Here is a 27293-nt window from a genome sequence, read left to right as displayed (position 1 = left end):
TTCTGGACGCCTCCTGAAGTGAGCCGGCTGGGGACCGGATGTGAGGTTCCGAGGTCTATTAACCTCTGGTCTGCTGTGCGGGTCACAGTGTCCCACGGTGCCCGCCGGCCTCGGGTGTTTCTCCCCGGGTGGGAGGGTGCTATGGAGGCGCCGCCGCCCGCGCCCCGCAGCCTGCTTTGCAGGGCCTGGGCTCCTTTCCCCCGGGTCTTTGCCGCCGGTGCCGTGGCTGCGGACTCCCAAGGCTTTGTGGAAGATCGAGATCTGCGTTCAAACGTCTCAGAACCCGGTTCCCCGGAATCGGGATGGGACCGCCTCCGGCAGCTGTTTGTCAAAGAGTAAAAATGTCTCGGGTGTGTGGGGAGGGTTGCTCGGGGGACGGGAGCCCCGGCGTGTGATCCCATTGAAGCTGAAAGTTCTCTGTGCCCTGGTAGGGTCCTTCTGTCCCACCTGGTTGACACTCAGGTTTTGAAGTCAGGCTCATTCAAAGTCATCGTCCTAAAACAGTATCGTTCTAGTGAAGCCGCTATTCTGTTGTTATATATTAGGAAAAATTGGACTAATCCGATTATTGTCAGGTAGCATCACCGGGGACTATATTTAAAAGTCTACACTAACTTTTTTATTTTTTCATATTTCATTTGGTCCCAAACTTTGATCTTTCTTGGCCAGTATTGGCTCTATATACCCGAGAAGCGGAGATTGGGGAGGGCCAGAGAGGATTGTCAGATTTTTAAAAATTATTATTTTGCACAAGAATCTAAAAACAGTGACTGCTGTTCTCCCTCCACCCTCTGCTCCTTCCATTCTCTGTCCCCTTGTTCCCACCTCCATTTTCAAGAATTACGTATGTCTATGTGTGTCTGTGTTTGGGTATGTGTACAAGGGTACAGGTTCTCTCAGGCCAGAAGCATCTGATTCCCCCTGGATCTGGAGTTACCTGCAGTTGCAAATCAGCTGACAAGGATTCTGCGAACTGAATTCTGGTCCTTTGTGAGATTAATACAGGATCTTAACTGCCAAGCCATCTCTCTAGCCCCCCAACTCTCCTTTTAGAGACAGGGTCTTGCTTTGTGATCCTGGCTGAACTTGTAGACCAGGCTGGCCTGGAACTTAAAGCAACAATTCATTCTCAGACTCCCGGATTGCTTCTAGGCTCACCCTCTCTTTGCCCTGCTGGGGGGATTAAATATTACATGCTACAAGCTCAGATATATCTCACTTTTCAGAAGATAATAAGATAAACAGTGTGAAGAGTATCAGTAACTCTTTGCATTACTTCCACCTAACATTTGTTTAACTTTATTAGTAACTGGGTAAAATTTATCTTTTCATGAAATAATTTACCATAATATACTGTGATATCAAGTGATTAAATAAGTTGTTGCAAGAGTGCTGGCAGGCTTGTATTTAATTATTCTATTAGTTTCATCACCTTTTTGTCTTTTTAAACTTATTTTTACTTTGTGGCTGTGGATGTTTTGCTTGCATGTATGTACCCCATGCCTGCCTGCCTGATGTTGGATCTCTTGGAACTGGAGTTACAGACAATGTGAGATGCCACATGGGTTCTGGAAATGGAACCTGGTCTCTCTGGAAGAGCAGCACATGTGCTTTTACCTGCTGAGCCATCGCCCCAACCCCCATCATCTTTGTTTTAAGAAATACATCAGTTTTTCCCAAAGATCCTTCCAAAAGTTTGTATAGTTTTGAAAAATTTTATGTAGTGTGTAAGAGGAAATAGTAGATTTATTTTTTGAGGCCAAGCAGACCTATTAGACCATGATAACCTTCTTCCACCTCTCAATTGCTGGGATTACAGGCATGTACTACCATGACTCACAGAGATGGCCATTTTTATCAGTATTATAAACCATAATAATATTGAAATGGAAAGGAACTTGGATAGTAATCTAATGCAATTTTTATGCTTTTTCCCATGATGTGAGAAGGAAAAATCAAAAGAGATTGTTCTGGCTGCATGCTACTTAGCAGAAATTCCAGATTACAACCCGCTGTTTCTAAATCCAGACCTATCCAGTTTCTGAGTCTGTTGCCTTTTCACGAATAGCTGTTTGGGCTGACTTTGTGACATTTTAGAGCCTTTACTTATTCCTATATTTTTTTAATTTTGTTTCTTGGGGGAACTTTGAGATGGGGTTTTTATAGGCCTTGTTAGCCTCAAATGCCCATGTTGCCGAGAATGACCTTGAACTCCTGACCCTCCCTCTGCCTCCTTCCAAGTGCTGGGATTCCAGGAGTGTACTGCCACACTCAGGTTGAGCCTTTATGGCAGTATATTTGAGGTGAATATCACTCACTGAACTATTCAAAGGGTTAACAAGGCAAAGCATGGATATCTCCTGGCTTGTTAAACTTTGAGATTTTTTTTTTTAACATTTTTTTTTTTTTCCTGAGTTTTACTGTTTTATGCAGATGATTTAAGAAATTCTGTTCAGGGGCTGGAGAGATGGCTCAGAGGTTAAAAGCACCGACTGCTCTTCCCAGACATCCTGAGTTCAATTCCTGGCAACTACATGGTGGCTCCCAATGATCTATATGGTGATCTGATGCCCTCTTCTGGCATGCAAGTGTACATGCAGATAGAGTACTTGTATGCATAAATAAATAAATAAATATTAAAATAAAAATTAAAAAAATCTGTTCAATGTAAAATGCATAAATAATAAATTATGACTGTTTTCCTATTAATGTAAATGTAAGGGTTTGTTTTCCAAAAGTTTTAAGTTACTTGTACACAAAGGAAGAGTGTAGTGATTGAGAATAAGAAAGCTAGTCATCTAAGTAATGGCTTGTTTAGGAGGCTCACTATAGGAGTGCTTTATTGAACCATTTTAAGAGGCCATCTTGGAAACTCTTAAAGTAATAGTTTTTTATGTATTTGAGAGGCATAATTTGAATTAAACAGTTCCTTCTTGTTTTAGATTGGCCTATGCTGCCTACTGCATAGTAAATTTTATCAGTAATTTTTTTTTCTTTTATGTTTTTAAAGCTAGGGATGGTAGCACAGCCTGCCTTGCCATTGGGAGATAGAGGCAGGAGGATCAGGAGTTTCTGGGCAATGTGAGATGCTTTCTCAATAAAGAGATGGCTCTCACTGTGCTCTTCAGGGAGCCTGGAACTCCTGGACTCTGATTTTCCTGCCTCAGCCCTTTCAAGCTTCGTGACTACAGGCCGGGGCCATTGGGTTAGCTTCCAGTGCTTTTTGTAGTGAGAGTCTGAGTAGATCATAAACCAGTGTTTAGATTTTGACTTCTTTTAGTTCTTAAATTTTATTTATTCACTTTTTACTTCATGTGTTTGAATGTTTGCATGTATATACATGCAATGTGTAGGTGCTTCGTACCCTAGGAGGCCAGGAAAGTCAGATCCCCTGGATTTGGAGCTATGGATATGAACCGTTATGTGGGTGCTGGGAACTGAACTTGGGCCTTCTGCAAGTGGAGCAAGTACTCTCACCCATTGAACTGTATCTCCTGCCTCTGCATTTTGACATCTTTAGAATCCACATTTCAGTTATTTAAAATCCATATGTTATATATTTCTCTTAAAAATATCATGGATTCAAGCTGAGCAATGGTGGTGCTTGCCTTTAATCCCACCATTTAGGAGGCAGAGGTAGGAGGATCTCTGTGAGTTTGAGGCCAGCCTGGTCTACAGAGTGTTTTCCAGGACAGCCAGAGCTACACAGAGAAACCCTGTCTCAAAAAATAAAACGAACAAAAAACTCATGAGTTCATGTATTTATTAGCTTAGAATTTTAATGAAAATATTAATCCAATTCAAAGATTTTTATTTCTAGGGTTGTATTATATATTTAGAAAAATCTACCTAAGTGTATTTATAAATTTTATAAATGAGCATATTTGTGTAAGCAACACAACAACTGTTATCAGTATCCCAGAAGCTCCCTTTCTGCCCTTCTTCCGGAGCATAATTATTATCCTAGTTTGTAACATTGTAGGTTGCTTTTGCTTTTTGTTTTTGCAACAGGGACTCATTATGTAACACAGGGTGAACTCAAACTCATGATTCTCTCTACTTCAGCCTCCTGAATGCTGTAATTACAGATATCCACCATTACGCCATGTTCACCATGTGCTGCCTTCCTTAATTCACAGAAGGGTTCAATCAGTTCTGCTCATAACAAAAGATGTGGTGTACGCATTTGGGATAATTCTGAACGTGGTGTTTTAGATAATTTCCTAACAACATTTGCTTTTTGCTATTTTAGTGAACAACAGAGAATTTCAAAGGAAGTTGACTATATCTGCAGGGCAGCGGTTTCAGCAGGCATCATTGGCTGGGCATATGGAGGAATACCTGCTTTTATTCATGCTAAAAAGCAATACATTGAGCAGAGCCAAGCGGAGATTTATCATAACCGGTTTGATGCTGTGGTAAGTATTGATGGTCTAGTTAGGGGCAAACCAATTTGACTATTTCTCTCTCTCTTTTTTAATTCATTTATTTTTATTTTATGTGCATTGGTGTTTTGCCTGCATGCATGTTTGTGTGAGGGTGTTGGATCCTGGGGTCACAGATAGTTGTGAGCTGCTGTGTGGGTGCTGGGAATTGAACTCGGGTCCTCTGGAAGACCATTCAGTTTTCTTAACCACTGAGCCATCTCTCCAGCCCTTAACCATTCTCTTTATGCTTCATTTCCATCAGGTCTTAGGTTGGGAGGATTTTAGAATGTTAGGTTGAAGAAATTAGATTAATACTTAGTAGCAATGGAAGTACTAATGCTGAATATCTAGATAAATGTCCTACTTCAATTTATCTATTTAAAAGAAAGGTAATTTTTTGTGTGTGTGGTTTAGCATCTTAATAGTCAATTACATATTGAATTTGCCTTAGAATCCATTAGTCTGAAACAGTTTCTCTGTCAGTCTTGCCCTTGGGCAATTGTAAAGATTATGGACCATTTGTAGAATGCCCCTCAGTTTAGATTTGCTTGATGGTTTCTGAGTATAAAATTCAGATTTGTGGGCCTTGAGATGGCTCAGAGGCTAAAGGTGCTTTCTGCCGAGTTGGACAACTAGAGTTTGGTCAGGATAGTGGAATGGAGAGATCAGACTTAATAAATTGCTGTCTGACCTCCCTGTGCATGTTGGGACACAGTTGTTGCACGCGCACACACACACACACTCACAGAGGTACGCAGTGGAAAAAAAGATTTAGACTTGTTTTTTGGCAGGAGTACCATCGGATTGAGATTTCAGTACCTTGTATCAGAAGCACATCCTATTTGTTTCTTGGTGTTAACTTCAGTTACTTGGTTAAGATGAGATTTGCCATGTTCTTATAATATAAATTGTATGTTTATTTCTTTTAAAGAAGTAAATATTTTACAGTAAATACGTTTTTTTTTTGTTTTTTGTTTTTTTGGTTTTTAAATATCTGATTTTCACCTACCCTATAGTTTTAGAATTGAATTCATTCTTACTTGAAGTAAGTTTTTTACTATCATAATTGTCAAATGGAATTTGCTATTTCTGGCATATTTTTACATTCATTGGTTAGCGTTGTCCTAAGTAGTAGCACTCTATTATATATATTCACTTAATATTATCTTTTTACTTAATTAGTACTAATGAATTGTTCTGAGAAATGTGTTAGGTAATTTTGTTATTGTGTGAGTTTCAGAATGTACTGCACAAACTAGGGTAGCCACAAGGTTAATAGGCCATCTCCTTGAGTGATCTGCTATGACCAGAGTGTTGCTATGAAGTGTGTGATTCTTCTATATTGCTTGTAGAATTCTATCTGTGTGTTCTCAGAATTTCTTATTTATTCAGTAGAGTTATATTCCATCATTGTCTTTTATTCTAATACTTAGTGGCCTTGTATTGGGACAGTTGGATCCCATTTAAGTAATTCCTTGAGATGTGTTTTGTTTGTTTGATTGCTTTGTCTTGTTTTAAGAAGAGTCTTGCTTTGTAGTCCAGTCCGGTTTTCAGCTCACTATTCCTGGCTGGCCCAACTTTTACTCTCTTATTGCTGCTCTTGAAAATAGCCATTTCTCCAAGGAACTTTTGTTTTTGTTTTTGTTTTAGGCAAGGTCTCTCTTTCTAGTTCTGGCTGTTCTGGAACTTGTGATGTAGCCCATGCTAGACTCAAATTCACAACGATCTTCCTGCCTTCACCTCCCCAGTGCTGTGTTTAAAGGTATGCTCTATCACATCTGGTGAAGCTAAGATTTCTTTTAAGGAAGAATAGTTTTTAGAAAGCAAGACTGGGGTCCTCGGTGTGCTCTTTTCTTCCAGGGTATTACTGCTTTTAGACTGAGGGCAGACAAGAGTTCGGAGGTGTGTGTGTGTACCATGTATGGGTATGTGCCTGCAGAGGCCAGAGCAGATCATCAGAGCTAACAATACCTGGAGTTGTGACCTGCCCCACATGGGTGCTGGGGACCAAACTCAGGTCCTCTGCAAGTGCAGCAGGTAGTCTTAGCTGCTGAGCTCTCTCTCTAACTCCCCCAGCCCCGATACTGATACTTCTTAGGAAAGTTTTCACTTGCCCAAGATCATATAGGAGTTAGGATCTTCACGTGGTTTTTCTCACAATCCTTACAAATACAAACAGTATCTCATGATATACCAGACCTGCTGTATAATGGGCTAATGGGTGAACATGTGCTGTGGAGGCAGGCAGCATACCTTTCAGTTCTGAAGTTACTCCTTAGCACCCTAACGACAGTGGTGGTAAACTTCCCATTGAAGTGCTAGTTAGAACTAAAACACTTTCCTGAGGAGAATATTGTTAAGAGGAAATGAGGTAGCATGTACCTTTTTATTTGTGTGTGTGTGCATGTGTGTGCACAAGTTCATGGAATTCAGAGGACAATGGCGTGAATCACCTTCTACCTTGAAGAGGCAGTGTCACTCTTGTTTCTACCACTGCTCTGTGTACAGTTGTGTACTGTAGGCTAACTGACCATCAAGTTTCTAGGTGATCCCCTGTCTCTACCTGCCTCGCTGTAGGAGTGCTGCAGTTCGGATGCAGGCCACCGCATCCAGCTTTTTATGTGGGGTCCAGGACTCAGGGGTTGTCAGGCTTTGGTGGCTACATAGCTGTCATTGTGGTTACTGCCTAACTAGCACTTGAGTCTCTCCATGTAACTCTGGCTGTCCCGGAACTTACTGTATAGATGAGGCTCATCTTGAACTCAGAAATCCACCTGCCTTTGCCTCCTGAGTGCTAGGATCACTGGTATGTGCCACTATATCTACTGAAACTGGCCTATTTTTCCTTTTGAAGCCATTCTTCTTGAGCTCTTTTTCTTTCTTTCTTTCCTTCTTTCTTTTCCTGGGGGGTTGAGTTACAGTGAAGTATTTTTTTAAATATGTGTAAGTGTTTTGTCTACGTATATATGTATATACAGACACACATATATATATATATACAGACACGCACATACACACATATACATGTTTCGTGGGCATTCCTGCTATCTGCAGAAGTCAGAAGAGGGTGTTGGATCTTATGGAACTGGAGTTATAGATTGTTGTGAGTCACCGTGTGAGTGCTGTGAACTGAACCTGGTTTTCTGGAAGAGCAGCAAGTACTAATTGGTGAGCCATCTCTCCAACCCCAGCTGTTAACTTTGTTAATGGTACTTGAGAGTAGGACTCCCTAAGCTCTTCTTCTGAGGGCCTGGGGTGGAAATTTTGAGGAAATGCTCAGTGCACTGGGGGCTGAGTTGGGACCCAGCAACCAAGGGTCTTTTCTTTTCCTCTTGTGTTCTTGCTAGGTTGGGTGGTCCAGAGCTGCTTCTTGAAGGCCAGATGGGCATGAGATCCACCACTCTGTTGCCCAACCAAATTGGTTGTCATATCAGAAAATGAGCTTGAAAAAGTGGTCATTGAGGGCAGTGACCTCAGCATCAAAGGTGGAAGGGTGTGCCCACTCTGATAACGTGTTTGGCATCATCCTTCAAGTGAGCTTTGGCCTCCTCTATAGTAGTGAATGCACCAGTAGACTATAGTGTATTTGGCATCAGCATTGCTTCATCTGATGTTGATGGGATCTCACTCCTGGAACATGGAGATAGCCTTCCCTTTGACAAGTTTCTTCTAATTCTCAGCCTTGACTGTGCTGTGGAACTTGCCGTGGGTGGAATCATACTGGAACATGTAGACCACATCGTTGACATTAATGAAGGGTCACTGATAGTGACAATACCTCTTTCTCGAGGTTAAAAATAGGTCTGGAAAGAGGCGCAGTGTCACACACCTATAATCCCAGCACTCTGGGAGGCAGAGGCAGATGATCGCTATGATTTTGAGATCAGACTGGTCTATAAAGCTAGTCCAGGACAGCCAAGGCTACATAGAGAAACCCTGTCCCAAAAAACAAACAAAAAAAGTAGGCCCTTTTTTGTATAGCTAAATATGTTTTTCCCAGCCTTCACCATCATGTCTCAGGGATGTAGCTAGCACTGTGTGAGAAGACCAAGCTGTCTCTCAAATAGGGAGGAGCCAACTGCTTCACCCCTTTGTCTCAGTCTCCCACGTCTTTTGCTCAACTGTTAGTACTTAGTGATAGCTCTAGAAATTTTTTTTTTCTGTATTTTTGTCTAGCTTTATGTCTTAGTATGGATTTTATTGCCGTGAAGAGACACCATGACCACAACTCTTATAAAGGGAAATATTTAAATGGGCTGGCCAGCTTACAGCTTCAGAGGTTTAGTCCATTGTTGTAATGGGGAGAAACATTGTAATATTCAGGCAGACATTGTGCTGGAGAAGGTACTGAGAGTTTACAACTTGATCCACAGGCAGGTGACTGTATGCCACAGTGGGTATAACTTGAGCATATGAGACCTTAAAGCCTGCCTCCACAGTGACATACTTCCTCCAACAAGGCTGTACCTTTTAATAGTGCAACTCTCTTGTCACCAAGTATTGAAACACATGAGTCTATGGGAGCCATATCTTTTCAAATCACCACAGGATACTTGAGTAATTTGCAGCTAAGATTTCTGTCATTAAAGTTTTAGAATAAGGAAAATGGTCAAGGTATTTTGGAACCTCACAGCATTTTAACACATTATTTTTAGCAAAGTGCACACCGTGCTGCCACAAGGGGCTTCATTCGGTATGGATGGCGTTGGAGTTGGAGAACAGCAGTCTTTGTGACTATATTCAAGTAAGTTTTCAGTTATAAAGACTCTTCATCTTTTTTTTTGGCAGCGGGGAGGGGAGGTAGTGTCTTGCTGACCTAGAACTCATGTAGTCTAGGCTGTCCTCAAACTTGTGATTCTCCTGCCTTAGTCTTCCTTGTCCTGGAATTACCATGCCACCATGCCCATGTTCTTTTATGAGTGATGGCATCCTTTGAGCAAGAGGTATTATGAAACTGAACTCTCACATGAAAATATTCATAATACCTTTTTTACATTTGTGTGTGTGTACGTGTGCGTGTGCACGTGTGAATACCAGTGTCATAGTGTGCATGTGGCAGTCCAAGATCAACTTGCAAGAATCACCATAACATGAAGTCAAACCACCAGGTTTTCACATCCTAATGCAACCTGAAACTATCAAGTTTCAAATCAATCACCTTTATATTCCAGCTAATTATCCTGCTTGCATAAAATGCAGCACTCTGACATTTCAGTCTGGACTCCCAGAAACAGTATCAACAAAGTCTGCATTTAATAAAGGCTATAAGACACAAAAGGACAGTAAATATGACCTAAAGCAAGAGTGGTAGAAAAATCAATAAATGCCAGAGTATAGATGGCAAATGTGTTACAGCTAGCAGACAGCTACTCCACAACAGCTATTTTAAGTATGCATAAAGATTTAATGGGAAAAATGGACTTAATGAGTGAAATGACTTTTTTTTGCCTTCTTTTTTTATTTTTTATTACACTTTATTCATTTTGTATCCCCCCATAAGCCCCTTCCTCCTCCCCTCCCGACCCCACCCTTCCTTCCCTTTCTGCATGCATGCCCCTCCCCAAGTCCACTGATAGGGGAGGTCCACCTCTCCTTCCTTCTGATCTTAGTCTATCAGATCTCATCAGGAGTGGCCGCATTGTCATCTTCTGTGGCCTGGTAAGGCTGCTCCCCCCTCAGGGGGAGGTGATCAAAGAGCAGGCCAGTCAGTTCATGTCAGAGGCAGTCTCTGTTCCCATTACTATGGAACCCACTTGGACACTGAACTGCTGTGGGCTAAGACATGGTCTCATGTAGCCCAATCTGGCTTTGAACTTGATGTGTAGCTGAGGATTAGCTTGAATTTCTGATTCTCCTGCCTCAAGATCCCAAATGCAGGGTTGAGCTACCATGGCTAGTCTCATGTGATGTGGGGATTAAACCCAGACTTTGTATGATAAGCAAGCACTCTACCAACTTAGCTCCTCCTTAGTTGTAATAGGATATTTTAAAACTCATTTCGGTGAAAATAGCAATTAAGAAAGTGAATGGCATGTACTTTGAATGAAATGTTTTCTTTTTTTCTCCTTTCTTCCCAGCACAGTAAACACTGGATTAACTGTGTATCGAAATAAAGATGCCTTGAGCCATTTTGTCATTGCAGGAGGTAAGGTTGTTTTATTCTTTTTCCTTTTTTTTTTACTCTTTCTTTCTTTCTTTTTTTTGTTTTTGTTTTTGTTTTTTCAAGACAGGGTTTCTCTATGTAGCCTTGGCTGTCCTAGACTCACTTTATAGACCAGGCTGACCTTGAACTCAAAGCAATCCACCTGCCTCTGCCTCACTGAGTGCTGGGATCAAAGACATGCAAAAAGACATGCGCCACTGTGCCCGACTGTGTAGTTTTATTCTTGTTCACATTTTAATTTCAAGCATAGTTTAGAATATATAGGATTTATGAATCAGAATTTCAATTTTTTTTTTTTTTTTTTTTTTACTGATTTCACACTATATCCTATTCAACATTCATACAAAATATACTTATGAATAGCCTCGTGGTTGACTTTTGGTAGTTATTTAAGCAGACAAGATCTTTGCTTTCATTAAATTTTGCCCATGAGGATGGTAAAAAAACAGATCCTATGACAGAAAGTAGCAAATAGGTGGGACATGGATGTAACATGAGAGAAGGCCTTTCAGATCATTTAAGCTGACACCTGCGGATTGGGAAGGAGCAAATTGTTGAGGATAGTGGGCTAAACAGGAACATCAAGAGGAAATCACTAGGGATGTATGTGGAAGCAGGCTCACATTTCAAGCACAAGGAAGGAAGTAGCTGGAGGTGATGTGAAGTAGGATTGGGATGTGGAGTAGGAAGGATCAGATTTTCTCATAGTAAGAGTTTAGTTTTATTTAAAGCTTTTTTTATTTCCACTTTAAGTGGTGATACACTTAAAACGGAGCATAGGAGCCAAGTGGTGACAGATGCCTGTCATCCCTGCACTTTGAGCAGTCTGGAACAGAGCACAGGAAAGTCCATATCTAGGAAGTTGTTTAAAACGGTTACAGTTGGGAACAGCTAGCCTAAGGTTTTGGTGCTGTTTAGGACAAGCCAGAGACTACCAAACCAGGCTGAATTTTAATGGAGCTGTTGAGACAATTAAGCCAGAGATGCCTGCTTGAGAGGCAGAAATAGGAGACTTGGTTGAGTTTAAAGCCAACCCAGGCAGCATATAAAGACTTTTAAAAATTAAAAAACAAAAGCAAACAGCAATAATAAAGACCTATGTGTGTTTGGGAAAGACTAGTGTGGGCCTTGCAAACTACTTTCTTTTAGCTGTATTGAGTTCTTGTGGACACAGAAAGTAAAAGTCAGAAAAGATAATGTAAACTGAAGTTTAAATGCATTTTTCAAAGTTACAGACAAATTTGTTGGCCAAAGGTAGAAGCTTTAGTCACAACTCATGAGAAATTGTTAAGTGACTCTTCCCAGGGAACCAGACATAGAAATGAAAACTCAGAACAGACACAGTGGCTGTGCTCTTCAGGAAAATGCATAGGTTTGATCTAGGCAAGTCACTGCCAGAGTGCAGAAGCACAGTTATGCGAGGGACATGGTTCAATTCAAGAGTTGTGGATTTTCAAGCTGGAGGTCGGAGTACGTGCCCATAATCCCAGCAGTTGGGAGATGAAGGTAGGAAGATCAGTAACTCAGGCTCATTCTTGTCTACATGGAGAATTTGAGGCTAGCCTGGACCCCATGAGCCTGTGTCTCAAAAAGAAAAAAACAAACAAACAAACAAACAAAAACATTCATTTTCAACAGTAGTAACAACAAGAAAATGGAGGTAGGGTGGAAATTGATTCTGAACAGAATATCTCTTGGAAAGAGCTAACAAAAGAACTCAATGTCAAATCAAAATGTTATGATGATGAGTCATCAAGTGAAGAAGATGAATAAAGATAGAAAATTTTAAAGTAATAAAAATAGATAGTGTTGGTAATGCAGCAGTGGAAATTAAAAGTTCATTGCTAGGCTAGGGATAGGACTCAGTGGGTAAAAGCACTTGCCATGCAAATGTAAGGGCCTGAGTTCAAATCCTCAGAATACATGTGAGAGTTGGATACATAGCACAAGTATCTGTAACTCCAACAGTCCTACTGGGAGATGGGCTACAGAGATAAGAGTCTCCTTAGATGCTTTGGAGCCCGGGCCAACCTACTCCAAGTGGTAGAAAAACAATAGAGATCTTGTCTCAACTAAGTGGAGAGTGTGGACCCATACCTGAAGTTGACCTTTGAATTTTACGTACATGCTGTGATACATTTGCGCACAAGCACGAATGAACATGCACACATACACAAATACATAAATGTGCATTTTTACACTCACAAAAATATTTTTAAAAGTTTACTGGATAAGAACTCAACCATAGATTTAAGATAGCAGAGGAAAGAATTAGCCAGATATGACGACTCATGGCTGTAACTCAGCAACTGGAGAGCAAAGGCAGGAGGATGCCTCAAGTTGTTGAGTGCAGTGTGGACTATAGAGTAAGACTAAATATGAAATTTTTTTTTTTTTTTGAGACAGGGTTTCTCTGTATAGCTCTGGCTGTCCTGAAACTGGCTCTGTAGCCCAGGTTAGCCTCAGACTCTGAGAGCTGCCTGGGATTAAAGGTATGAACCACCAAGCCTGGCTGTAATTTTTTTATGGAACAGAGTTGAATGAACTTGAAGCTAGATGAGTATAGATTATTTCATCTGAATTTTACACTGAAGAAAATACATTGAGTGTACGTACGCACATGTAATGGAAACACCAGATAGAAAGGAAAGGGAAAGGAAGCAGGAACAATGTTTGGGAGAAAGAAACACAATAGAATCTCCAGATTTGAATTAGAAATTCAGCAAACTCCAGGAAAAAGAACCACAAAGATTTACCACTAGAGAGTTTATGTTTAAACTTCTGGGTTTTTCTGAATGAGCCTTGATTATTACTATTTTAAAAGTTTCATATTTATTTTGCTCTCTGACTCTCTGCTGTGCCTACAGCACTTTCAAAAGTTTCTGTTCCTCAGTAAGAAAATCCTGTCTGATCCTATCAGGGACATACTTAGCACACATGGAGCCACTGCAGGCCCTGCTGACTTCCTTCTCTGTTTTAGACAGTCTCATAAGGACCGTAAATCTTAGCAAAAACCCTTGAGGTCTGCCTGGCACACACCATGTGCAGACTTAGGTGACTTCCCAGTCTTCTTGATATAAAGGTAAGCAATCCTGTGGCCAGGGGTTCGGGATAGCCAGTTTTGTTAGCGGCTGTACTATCTAGGAAAGCCTACGACAAAATGTCAGACACTGAGCCATTCACTGGAAAAAAACAGACCGGCTTTTTCTTCTCAATTTTTAAGTGGAGAGCAATGAAATGAAAATTATAGTTGTTTTTAATAGAGAACTTGATAAAATATGTAACACCTGTCCAAAATACAGGTTCTGTGAGCATAGCAAAAAAGAATTAAGGAGATCTTGCCATCCAAAATCAAAACGTGAATAAAATTTATGACATATAGAATACTGGGGTTGTTTGCATAGCTGTTGGACAGAATTCAAAGAATCAAAAATAAAGACTAAGTGTCCAGGCATATCTAAATTAAAGATGATATTTTAGGTACACAAAGAGAGAATTGACAGTTCCTGGACTGGATCAATTATTTACCTATGTGAAAGAAATAAAAATGCAGTAATATTCAACATAAGAAAATTTTAGCTTCATTAAAATATTTTAGGTAAAAAATTGATGAAATGTTAGGGGAAAATATAAGTGCCATAGTTTTGACCGACAGAAAATACTACAGAAGACATTAAATGTTAAATGATCCCTGAGGAATAATATGTTCAGATATTACTCAGTAAAAGTCCTTATGTCTCAAAAAGAATAGCTGTCTCAATTGGAGATTAAACAGACATGACTTTTTAACTCAAAGGTAACTAATAAGCAACAAAGGTAACTAATAAGCACACCTTTCCCTTTGAGTTAGAGAAATGTAATTTAAGATGGCATTTTTAAAGCCTGTGAATTGCGAACTGTAAACTCAGAATGCAGAAGATCCATATGTGGTTATATATACCTTTAATCCGAGCTCTTGAGAGACTGAGGCAAGAGGATCACAAACCTGAGGCCAGCTTGTCCTATACAAGATTCTCATTCTCATGTTTTTGTTTTTCTAAACAAAAACACCTTGTACCTTGCATACTTTTAATTGGAATTACCTTTTTTGTAACCTTTTGAATAGCAGTGTAGTAATGTAAAATTAGAGCCTTAAAAATGTTCATACTCTAGTGTATTAATCAGGCTTTCTTAGAATAACAGAACTTACTCTCTCTCTCATATATATAGAAAGGGGATTTATTCTGGGCCAGATAATCACAACAATGGCTGCCTAAGAATAGAAGGTCCAAGAATCCAGTAGTTGTTCAGTCCATGAGGCGTCTCAGCTGGTCTTCAGTGTATGTCAGAGTCACAAAGAAGTAGGCTTTAATCCATTGAGGGAATGGACTTGCTAGCAAGGTGAGAGCAAGCAGGCAAAGATCAAAAGCTTCTTTCTTCCTGTCCTTAGATAGGCTTCTCGTAGAAGGCAGACCCCAGATTAGAGATGTATGTCTTCCCACCTCAAAGATCTGGATTAAAAGTGAATCTTCCTGTTTCAAATTAAGCAAAAGCTTCTCACAGGTGTGCCTCTTCATTTTTGGGTTTTAGTTAATTTCAGATATAGTCAAGTTGACAACCCAGATTAACCATCACACCTGGAGACTGGAGAGATAACTCTGTAGTTACCAGCTGGTGTACTACCATACCCTCCCAAATACACACTCAGAAATAAAAATTTATCTTTAAAATAAAAATGGTTATACCTCTTGTCCCATAATTCTAGATGGTGAGTTCATTTTTTAAGGAAGTGGTCAATTGTATATTTATGTGCATGAGTGCCTTTATTTATCCATTTACAAATAGAAAACTGGTGTTGAGACAAAAATTTGTGTTATGTTTAAGCAGTAGAATCATGGGAAATTTTAATGTCAAAAACTAAAAATTTAGTGCTAAGAGAATGTAATAATATATTCAAGAAAATTAAAAGTTTAATATATATATAACATGGCCCCATTTTGTTTTTTAAAAGTATTTTATTTGGAACACTAGCCATATACTATTGCTGAGTAATGAGATGAAAAGTGGTTTTGTTCTTGTTAAGTAAAAAAATTAATTTAGAAAAAATTAAATGAATATATAATAGTTAAATAGAAATATAAACCCCAGATAAAACACCTAAATTTTTTTTACCCCCTAAGATGACATTAGTTCTAAAGGGGGAAAATAGCTGGATGTGTGTAGCACAGCTGGTAGAATGCTTGCTCAGCATGCACTGTGCACTGGCTTTAATCCTCAGCACCACGGAAACTCGAAGAGGTAGTGCATGGCTACTGTAATCTCAACACTAAGAAAGTAGAGGCCCGAGGATCAGAAGTTCGAGGTCATTCTCAGCCCCTTACTGAATTTGAAGCCAGCCTGGGTTACATGAGACCCTGTTGTTGTTGTTGTTGTTGGTGGTGGTGGTTTTTTTTTGTGTGTGTGTGTGTGTTTTGTTTTACTTTTTAAATTTATTTATTTATTTTTAATTTATTACAATTTATTCACTTTGTATCCCAGCTGTAGCTCCCTTCCTTGTCTCCTCCCAATCCCACCCTCCCTCCTCCTTCTCCTCTCATGCCCCTCCCCAAGTCCACTGATAGGGGAGGTCCTCCTCCCCTTCCATCTGACCCTAGTCTATCAGGTCTAACCAGGACTGGCTGCATTGGAGACTCTGTTTTTAAAAAGGGAAATAAACAAGTATTCCTAGAAATGGAATTCCAGTGAAAAGAGGCACACTCCTTTTTTTGGTCACCAGGTGGCATTGTACGCTAACTGCTGCCTCTGCATGTCTGTCTGGTGGCACAGTATAGCAAGCAGTCAGTACAGATGGAGTGAGGCTAGGAAGAGGCAAGTGAAGGGGGTTGTTATTTCTGTTGTCTCTTAATTTTGGACAAAGTTGCCTTAAAGAAGTAAGACCTAGAGGTGAAAGACATGGGGAAAGGTGAAATGAACTATGGACTTTTAAAAGAAAATGGGCAAAAAAAACCCCACAAGAAAACAAAACAAAAAACCCAGAAACAAACAAACAAACAAAAAGTAGAATGGGATTAGTGCTATAGGGAGACTAAGGGTATGTACAGAGTTTTTTCTTCCTTTGAATGGAAAGTAAACAGAAAGTTACCGTTATTTGCTGTTACTACATTGTTCGTGTTGGGTTCCAAAAGCTTAATTAGAGGTCTGTAAAAGAAGTGTATGTTTCAAGGTGATTTAATATTGCCTTTTTCCCTTTTAAATAGCTGTCACAGGAGGTCTTTTCAGAGTAAACCTAGGTGTTCGAGGCCTGGTGGCTGGTGGTATAATTGGAGCTTTGTTGGGGTAAGTGTTAAAATGGTTTAGTCTACAAGTCTTATCTACTAAAGGTATTATGAAGAACAAATGTAGTCCTCAGAGACTTTAAAAGATGTATGTCCTGATTGACAATGGCTGTGGACTGTTCAATTTGTTATGGGGGGGTATAAGAGGATTGAACCTAAATGCTTTCTTTAACTTAAAAAATGTGCTTTTTAAAAATTTTATGTGTACATGTATCTGTCTGTGTATGTGCCCAAGGAATGTTAGATCTCTTGGAGTTGAAGTTCCAGGCAGTTGTCAGCCAGTACCTGGTTGGGTACTAAGTGTAAAACTCAGGTTTTATTCTGCAAAAACAATACACACTCTTTACCACTGAGCCATATCTCCAGTTCTGACTGTCCACTTATTTTATTCATAGTTATCACAGCATAATTAAAACAGTAAATAACTCACTAGAGTTAAATAGTGTATATATTCAAGATTCCTTTTCATTTGGTAAAATATATTTAAACATCACCAGTCCTGAAATTACTTGTATTTTGAACAAAATATTCAAAAGGAGCAAGAAAAATGACCAGAAATTTGTTCATATAGAAAATATGTTCTATGTTTTAAAATTGTGTTTTGATTAACTGAATATATATTTTATGTAAAGGTTTTCTTTCTTCCCTAGCTAAAATGCGAAATATTTGAAACAATTTCAAACCTACAGAAAAGTTGGATTAATGAATATATTAAGACCCTCTCCAGCACTGGGGATACAGAGGCAGGCAGATCTGTAAGTTCGAGGCCAGCTTGCCCTACAGAGTGAGTTCCAGGATAGCAAAGGCTACACAGAGAGAACCTGTCTGGAAAAATCAAAAAAGCCCTATGTATGGGTTTGTGAGGTAGATAGAAGTGCTTGTCTCCAAGCCTGCTGCCCTGAGTTCTATCCTACGACCCACAGTCAAAGTAAGGAGATGACTATGCTGCTTGTCTAAGACCTCCACACCCGTGCTCGTGCACACACAAAGTAAGTAGTGTAAGTTTTTAAAGACTCAGATCAGCTAGGAGTTAGTTCAGTGACAGAGACTTAACCCAGCATGCACAAGGCTAAGTTCAACTGCTAGCACTACTCAAAAGTCAGACAACAACAAAACCCAAAGTCCTACCTTGGTGTTTACTTGGATTCACCAATTACTGATATTCGCCATATGTGTTATTTATATCTGTATGTATGTATGACATATATTCATAGCCTTTTTTTCCTTCTTTGGTTAAACCACTTGAGACCTCATAAAATCTCACCCCTGAATGTACCAGCATGCATCTCCTAAGGTGAATTTGCAGTAGAGGTTTTTCAGTAAACATGTTCCAGCCCTTCAGTCTCCACAGTGGTACCAAGTGTTACTCTCAGTTTGCTTTGATTATTCTCACATTAGATTTGGGCTAAGTGTTTTTGTCAGGGATGCTACATAAATGCAGTTATGCCCTTGGTATATAGATATCTAATCTGTGTTGGCAAGGATGGAGGTGAAAGGAGCCCATACACACTGTTGGTGGGAATGTAAGGGGTTACAGATAATAGCAAAGTCAGTACAGAGTTGCCTCAAAACTAAAAGTGGAGCAGACCTGTAATCCCAGCACTTAGAGCAGTGGTTCTCAGCCTTCTAATACTGTGACCCTTTCGCACAGTTCCTCACTGTGGTGACCCCAACCATAACATTATTTCATTGTTACTTTCTAACTGTAATTTTGCTATTGTTATGAATTGTAATGTAAATATCGGATATGTCACCCCTGTGAAAGGGTCCTTTGACACCCCCAAAGAGGGCGATACCCACAGGTTGAGAACCACTGAATTGCTATATAAAAAGACTGGAGGTCAAGGATATCTTTGGCTACATATATGAAGCCAGCTTGAGCTATATGAGACTTTATCTCAAAAAATAACAAACCAAAAACAAAATAAACAGTAAAAGTAAAATGTGATCCAGCTATGCCACTTCCTGTTGTGCGTAAATGAATCTGGGTCAAACTGTTTATGTCTGAGATCTGTATTTCTTTCCTGGGACTATAAGACAGATACCCCCTTTTGTTCCTAGACGCTGCCCACATCTTTGAGCCTTCTGTGTTCAGAATAGCAGTCTCTCTCCTCACACTGAACCTTCTGCTCCTATCCAGCCAGAGGAAATAGCTATTAAAGGGCCCACCCAGATAATCTTTCTGATAAATTCAGATCTTAAGAATCCATGTTTCCTTGCGACATGGTAAAACCACAGGTGTACTGTCCTCAGGGTCACAGTGGAATGTTCACTTCTCTAGAAGCAGTGGGTCCCTGAAGAATGGATTCTAAAGATGAAGTAGACTAAAGCCTCATGCAATAGCCAACTTTATTCAGAGCATCAGACAGTTTATACCCTGAGCGTTAAAAGAATCACATGAATAAAGTGAACAATCATAAGGACGAGTTGCATATGACAAAACCATGTTTTTCCACAGAGGCAATTGAATAATAGCAGCAGTAGACACTGAGTAATCTGAAGCAAATGCACACCTATCCAATATACCAGGGAGGAGCACAAAACCATATTCTAAGAACAATTTTGTGCTTTGAAAGCACTGAAGTCACAAGACTCTTGACTTGTTTTCTTAGAGTTTTCTCACAGGCACTCAGTACTCACACAGCTCCATTCTTGGACTGTGTTCTGGCAGTGGAGGGATAAAGGCAACAAATTTGGGGAAATTTTTAAGTTTCTCCCATCAGTCCTCCATTGCAGTTCTTTCCTATGGTGATTGGGTAGAGTGAGACCATGTGAACATCCTGTCATCCTGTCCCCAGCTATTTTTTCTGTAGTGGTTTTAACATTGCATTGATGTCCTTGAGCCTTGGTTATTAGGAAAGTAGTAACAAAGACAGTCTACTTCTGGCCATTCTTCTCTTGTCCTTGGTTGGCATTCTTCTGACTGAGTTACCCTCCCTCTCTGCTTACCCACCCGCCCACCTTCCCACCACTTTGTCAGGATAATGTAACACTGTAAATTAATGGCTTTCTTTTTCAGAGGGAGTGGAGGGAGAGGTTTGAGATGTCCTATAGGCTAGACTAGCCTTGACCTGGTTATCATCCTTAGATTTCTGAGTGCTGAGATTATAGGCATGAGTCACCATGCCCAGTACATGTATGGATTTTATTTTACATTCTTTTATTTTTTACTTTTATTTATTTATATATATTTTTCAAGACAAGGTTTCCCTGTATGGTCTTGGCTATCCTAGAACTCATAGAGATCTGCCTCCTGAGTGCTGGGATTAAAGGGATACACTACCGCCATCTGGCTTATTTTTACAATTTTTTAATCTAATAAAATTCAGTTTGTCAAAAAAAATTTCAGTTTGTCAAAACCCACTGCTAACATTGTTTTTGTTGTATTGTTAGTACATCAGCTTGGTTTGGAGGGAAAAGTTTTTGAAGCTAGTAGGAAAAAAATTCTCATGATAGGGTCACTACTTGAGGCTAGTCTCAACCTCCCTGTATAGCCATGACCGACCCTGATCTTCTGATCCTCCTGCCTCTACCTCTGAAGCACTGACATTACAGGCATGTGCCATTGTTGTTGTTTTTTTTGTTTTTTTTTTTTCTGTCTTTATGCAGTGCTGGGGATAGAACTCAGGGCTGTATGCATGTTAGGTAACCTCTCTATCAACTACCTATGTGGTCATCCCAGCATATTTTTTTGTTGTGATTATATGTGTTACATCTTTCATCTTGAACATGATCATTATTTTTTAAAGTTAGTATACAATGAAGCATAATGACATCTTCATAATATTCTGTTCTTACTGGTCCTCCTCTCCTGTTTCCTTTCCCACATTTTAACCATTAGTGTGCAGTTCAGTAATGTTAAGCATATTAATATTGCTGTACATCACATTTCCAGAATATTTTATCTTAAACCTGAAACTATATTTATTAACATAATTCTTAACATTACTCTATCTAGCTATTGACAACATTCTTTCTGCTTTCTGTTTTATAATAATTTTGACATGCATGCTAGAATCATATAGCATTTGAATGAGTGAAATCACAACCTTTTTGTCCTTTTGTAACTGGCTTATTTTAGTTAGCATACTAACATGCTTGAGCTTTACATTGAAGCATATAATGATTTCTTTTTTTTTTTTTATGATGCATAATTCTTCTCCCTTTCCGTTGTGTATGTATATGTGAGAGAGATTTTCATCATCCATTCTGCTGACGTATTTTTGGATTTCTTTTGCTTAGCAAAGAACTTTTTAATGAGATTATTGAAATTTTATCCAGAGAGAATTTGACTTATATCCAAGTTAAAACTTTTTTCTTGAGAACATAAGAAACAAATGCTGTTTGTCCTTATGATAATGATCTAAATCAGTTTCTTATGTGCATGTACACATGCTTCTGCATTTGTGTTCATGGGTGCAGAGAACAGAAATCAATGTTGGATGCCTTCCTCAGTCACTTTCCACCTTATTTGTATTTTTTTGTTGTACTGGGGTTCAGACTTAGGGCCTTGCACATGATAGGCAAGGACTTTACCACTAAGTACCCCTTCAGCCTCATCTGCCTTATTTTTTAAGATGGGATCATTCACTGATTGGCTAGATGAGTAGTCAGCAAGAGCCTCCTATCTCTGTCTCCCCAGTACTGCAGTACAGGCGCATGCTGCCACACTTGACTCTTTAGCATGGGTGCTGGGCATCCAAACTCAAGGCTTCTCTCTAGGCCCTAATGAATTTCTTTTCCTTTTATGTTTTAAAAGAGTTATTTATTTTTGTTTTATGTGTATATATTATGAGTGCATGCCTACTGTCCTCGAAGGACTAAATAGGGTATTGAGTCTTTTGGAGTCATAGTTATAGGTAGTGGGAACCAAACCTGGGGCCTTTGCAGAAGCAACAAGTGCTCTTAACTGCTGCACCGTTTCTCCAGCCCCTAAATCAGTCTCTTAGTGCATAGCTCGTAACATGACAGCTGTCAGTTATACCAGACTCTGGAATTTTAAGAAAGCTAGTAGCATCCTTCTCCCATCAAACGGTTCTCACCACATGTCTCCCCTCCAGGGAAAATGAACTGGTCATTGGATTTCTCCTCTTTGTTTGTCTTTGCGTCTTTTTTGACTTTTTATTAATTCCTTGTGAGTTTCACATCATGCACCCCAGGTCTCACTCATCTCCCTGTCCCCTGGTATCCATCCTCTGCCCTTGCAAACTCCCCCCAAAATGAAAACATACAAACAACAAACAAAATTAACAAAACAGCATAAAAAACATCTTGTCATGGAAGCTGTGGTGTGTTACAGTGTGTCCTACAACATACCCCTGTGCACATATCTTCACTTGCGAATGTTCATAGCAGTGGGTCATTGGTCTGGTTCGAGGGCTCTGGCTTCTATGACACCATCAATATTTGATCCTCACCAGAACTCCTCCCTGTTATCCTGTTGTTGCCTGTGTCATGGAGATTCTGCTGCTTTGGATCAGCAGGACCAGCCCTTTCACATGTTCCAACAGTTCACATTTTTGGGGTGGGCCAACTCAAAGCCCTGGATCTGGGTCTGGGCAGTAGCTGAACTGGTCAGCCCGCCAGCTTTCCCTTGTCTGCACCACTAAGGTAAGCTCTGCAGCACTGTTCTGGCCAGGCCACCCAATGCCACCATTGGCAGGAGGTGGAGTCACCTCTCTCCCTCTCTCATGCTCTTGGGGCCAGCAGAGTCAGCTCACTGTGCTGCCCAGTCAAAGAATGGGGCCTGCTCTCCCAAGTGCTGGGGAGGGCTAGACCAGCTCTCCTCATGATTGTGGGGCCAGTTCTCCCAGCTGTTGACGGTGGCAAGGGAAGGGGGAAGGCATCACCCTCTTGCCCACTCCACCTCACAGCAGACAAGTAGGGCTGGCTCTCATGCACTCATGCCCAGTGGGCCAGCTCACCTGCTCTCCTCCATCAGGGCCGGCTCTGCTGTGCTACCCAGGTAAGCTGAAGGGCCTGCTCTCCTGAGTTCTGCAGCCAGTAAGGGACTGGGTCAGCTCACCAGTTCTCATGACTTTGGATCAGCTCCCCTGATCACCTCAGTTGGTGAAGGACAAGGGGGCAATTGATTTCTTATTTATGATTAAAAAAAAAAAAAAAACAACATTTCTAGATCTATTGCTATTTTATACCAGGCAAGGAAGCTACAGTGATTGTTTTTTTATGTTGTTCAGCCAAGGAAGAAAATTGCCTTAATTTTTTGTTGTTGTTAAGTGCTTCTGTATCTGATAGTAAGCAAGTGGCTCTGCTGTTGATGAGCAGGGCACTCCTGTGTTGAGGGGCTAATGACTTTCCTTGAACTTTCTGGTTTCCCCTCAGCACTCCTATGGGAAGCCTGCTGATGGCCCTTCAGAAATACGCTGGTGAGACCGTTCAGGAGAGAAGACAGAAGGACAGGAAGGCATTCCATGAGAAGGAACTGGAAGAGTGGTAAGGAGCCTGTAAAGACTGGTGGTCTGACTTCCTAGCCACGGCCCAAATTATGACCCAAAGGCTCTCCAAACTGCCACTCAGTTCACAGGAGTTTGCTTTTCCTGAATCCTCTTTTAGTCTGTGTTGTCTTTTAAGTCTGTTTCGTTAAGGGAATGGGAAAATGAAAGGCACAGATTTTATTTTTAATCTGACAAGGCTGTTTCTTTAGGTCTGTCTGTCCTTTCAACTTCCTTCCTTTTTCTTTTCTTATTTTTTTTTCTTTTTTTTTGTAATGAATCAGTGGCTTTAATTAGGGTCACTACAAGAGCATTGGTAAATACTTGTTTATAGGAGTGTGAGTAACTTACAAGTGTCTATCCCATTGAAGAAAGCCTCTTCTGTTTCCATTAACCATTAACAGCCTATAAATAAATTCTGAGGGCTGGGCAGGGCCTCCTGAGCCCCTCCCTGATCCATAAAGGAATGCTGACAGGCCCAACCTTGTGCAAGTCTTACGCAGGAAATCACAGCTGCTCTGAGGCCACAAGGCTGCAGCCATGCAATGCCCGGAAGACAGTGTCCACACGTTCCAGTTCTTCCAGCTCTTAATACCTTTCTGCCCTCCTCCTCTGTAACACTCCCCTGAGCCTTGGGGAGTAGGAGGGTGATACAGATTTTAAAATGTAGACATTTTTAAAATGCCAGGTTCCTGAGGCAAGGTGATCATTAGGTTGGCTTGGTTAATTTGGTTTATATAGTGAGGTGTAGTCTTATGGGGATGGAATGATGGAGGGGTAGCTGGGAGTAGGGAGGAGAATGTTATATGCTAAGTGTCCACATTTGAAATTTTACTTCTTGATGTAGTCAGAGAACTGAAGTAAATAAAATAGTTGTTCATGGATGGGATGCCACTGGGAAACATGAAAATGCTTGCTTCTTCTATCTCATCATTTCATGTATTACAGTGTTGGAGATTTACTAGGACTTTATCAGTGCTAGTCAAGTACTCTATCACTGAACTAAATCTCCAGGCATCTTTTAATTTTCATTAACTTAATTTAATAATTTATTAAATAAAACTTAATACATTTGAGACAGTATCCCACCAAGTTGCCAAGAGTGGCATTTGGACTTGTGGTCCTTTCTTTCAGCCTCCTAATAGCTGGGATCACAGGCCTGTATTAGCAGGCCTGGTGTAGGAATCCCCACTCTTTAAGGTAATATGGTGAGAGTGACGACTGACTCTGTTCAGCTGCTGCCATCTAGCACTCTGAGTTCAGGTGTTTATCATGGTTTAGCTCCTGGCTGTCTGAGACGACATTTGCTGACATTGATGCTGCTTTTCTAATTGGACAGATAGATAAGCATTTTTTTTTTTTAACCAGGGATTTTATTTGAATTTTTTTTGTGTTTCACACACACACAGTTGTAATTGTTCTACGTAGGTCTCTTCCCAAGGACTTAAATGCTGTAGGAGAAAAAGCATTGATTTGGAGCCAATAAAACCTTGAAAACTGAGCTTAAATCTCAGTTTGTCTATAAATTGGGTTTCATTGTGTATTTTGAGAGTCTCAGTATTTAGCCTACCTTAGCCCCAGACTCTTAACAGTGCCCCTGCCTTCTGAGTACTAGGATTATAGGTTGTGATTTAGCAGTGACCTTAGATACTTTCCTGAACTTTAAGTTGTCAGTTTGTCTAGCTGCTTTAGCGACAGAATTTACACTAATGCTCAGCATTCCTTTTGTTCTTCCTCTTTATGGTAAGAGGGCATGTGGGACATGGATTATCTGGGTCCTAGGATGAAGCACCTAAAATTTCAAGTGGCAGCATAAAGTTTAATACTGTGAATTAAAATCATGGAAACTTCTTATTTTTAGTGCCCCAAATGTCATACAAGCCTCCTTTTTTAAAACAAAGTTTTAAGAAAAGGGTTAGATGGAAAAGGATATTGGCTATTTGGTTATGGTACAGAATGCTATGAAAGAATTAACATTTGGGGAAATACGGACAAATAATGATTATATTTCAATTTTAAAAGGGAGAAAATAAGAGAAGTTTATCAATAACAGCAAACATGAAATATAGTAGTGAAGGAATTCTTCAGCTAAGGGAAATAATGTTAAAAAATACAAAGGCTGAAGAGATGGCATTGGCTCGTCTTCTAAAGGACCTAGCTTCAGCTCCCAGCACCTACATGGCAGCTTACAACTGTATAATTCCATTTTTAGGGAGTCTGATACTCTCTTCTAGACTCTGCAGTCCCCAGCCATACATGTGGTACACAGACATATATGCAGTATACAGACAAACATGTGGTACACAGATTTACATGCAGGCAAAGTTTCTATACACATAAAATTTAAAAATTTTAAATGTGTAGCTTACGTATGTGTCATGAATATGTGTATGGTATTTCTAAGAAGAGTTGGTTCAAATGTTTATGTGACTTTTTATATGACTGCCTCTGAGCTTGAAAACAATACAGAGAAATAGTTTTTAAAATTGTCCTAGCAGAAAATAAAGAAGACTGGTCATAGGTATGATAGAAGAATGATCAAATTTGGTTGGGTTGAGAATTAAGCTGTAGTGGCCTTGACAGTCAAAGAAAGATACTAAGATTCTAGTTAAGAAAAGAACTGATATGTTACAAATTAGATTCTAGTTTTCATTAATATGTATTTGATTCTGCTCTTCATAAATATGTATATGTAGAGTTGTCCTACATGACTTTGTCTAAGTCGTCATTGCACATTCTTCATGAGCCACAGGTCTGGTACGAGCATTTACATAGCAGCAAAGGCTCCCAGCTCCCCAGGTCTGAGGATTAGGATAACAGCTCAGAAGAACTTCAGGACACAGTGTCCCAGCGTATGTTAGGTGTCCAGTGTCCGTTTTGGTACTGTGGAAATCATGGTTAAACTGAAAATGGAACAGAGCAGGATAGAGGAGCAAGTCCTTGTATTGTGAGCACAAGGACCAACATTTGCCCATAAGTTGTCATACCAAAGCAGGAAGGGTGTGATAGATACTGCCCCTTTGCTGGAAGTCTCTCCAAGGAAGAAATTGACATGTGTGTGTCCTTTGATTGTAGGAAAAGCAAGCTGCAAGTCACTGAGCTCCTCCCTAAGGAAATTGAAAGTGGCTTAGAGAAGATTCGGCTTGAGGAAGATGCTCAGAGAATTGAGGAGCTGCTGAGCCTCCCTAGGAACCCTTTATCGCCAGATAAACAAAGTGAGGACTGAGGCTGAGGCGTCTGTGTGTCTAGGAATGCCAGTGCAGACTGCTTCTTGTCAGCTGCTGACAAATGTGAGTGCTGGCAGCCGTGGGAGCAGTGCCTTACCTCTCACCTTTTCTCTTTTTCCATCCGTAATTAGACATCAGAGCTGGGCGAGTGCCACAAACCTACAATTCCAGCTGCTTGGGAGGCCAGCTTGAGCTACCTAACAAGACCCTGTTTCAAAAATATGCACCTATGAAAAACAAAGAACCAAAAGCAACCCAAAGAATTGGGTTACATTTTCTTATTTATACTGATAGTTGATCCATCTAAACTTAACTTTCTCTATCCTGCTACAAGTAAAATACTTCCCAAAAGATTAAAATTGCATTGTCTGGATTATTTATTCACTCCCCAGTCTTTTAAGATAAATGTTCTCTTGTGGTAACTGAGAGAAGGAACTAGATAAAAGAAAATGGCCTGTGAAATCTTCTTCCTTTGGGCCCTTGAAATAGTGTGGGCCTCTCTGCATTTAGTTTTTGTTTGTTTTGTTTTGTTTTTGTTTTTTAAAATAATAAAAGGCACCGTTTGAATGTGACTTGACAAACTGGAAGCTGCTGGGTGTTATTAAAGAAGCAGTCAGCTTTGTTTCCTCCCCACATGGCTGACAAAGCTTCTGTGCCCAAGCATACAAAAGATGCTTAGACGAGGCATGCCATCCCTACACTAAGGAGCT

The 27293-nt window shown here is 40.1% G+C and overlaps 1 protein-coding gene across 2 annotated transcripts; it reads left to right on the top strand.

The window, feature by feature from the left end:
• Timmdc1 (translocase of inner mitochondrial membrane domain containing 1) lies at positions 1-26982 on the top strand. Of its 2 annotated transcripts, XM_055624832.1 has the most exons (8): positions 1-335; positions 4253-4418; positions 9083-9171; positions 10505-10572; positions 16827-16905; positions 23247-23357; positions 26432-26571; positions 26715-26982. In XM_055624832.1, the coding sequence occupies exons 1-8, from the start codon at positions 142-144 to the stop codon at positions 26879-26881; spliced, it is 1014 nt and encodes a 337-aa protein (XP_055480807.1). In that variant the 5' UTR covers positions 1-141; the 3' UTR covers positions 26882-26982. The 2 variants fall into 2 exon arrangements, with proteins under 2 accessions (XP_055480807.1, XP_055480808.1); XM_055624833.1 differs by having other exon boundaries at positions 26432-26794.
• The last annotated feature ends 311 nt before the right edge of the window (positions 26983-27293 follow it).

The sequence above is a fragment of the Psammomys obesus genome, unplaced genomic scaffold (assembly GCF_907164565.1).
Source record: "Psammomys obesus unplaced genomic scaffold, mPsaObe1.curated_primary_1811, whole genome shotgun sequence".
Classification (NCBI taxonomy): Eukaryota; Metazoa; Chordata; class Mammalia; order Rodentia; family Muridae; genus Psammomys; species Psammomys obesus.
This window is presented reverse-complemented; position numbering and strand designations above follow the sequence as displayed.

Bases quoted from the DNA above. Each gene is read 5' to 3' on its own strand.
- Timmdc1 (XM_055624832.1), top strand. From the start codon at position 142: ATGGAGGCGCCGCCGCCCGCGCCCCGCAGCCTGCTTTGCAGGGCCTGG. The intron at 336-4,252 runs GTAAAAATGTCT...TTGCTATTTTAG, and splicing joins CGGCAGCTGTTTGTCAAAGA to TGAACAACAGAGAATTTCAA. The intron at 23,358-26,431 runs GTAAGGAGCCTG...CTTTGATTGTAG, and splicing joins GAGAAGGAACTGGAAGAGTG to GAAAAGCAAGCTGCAAGTCA.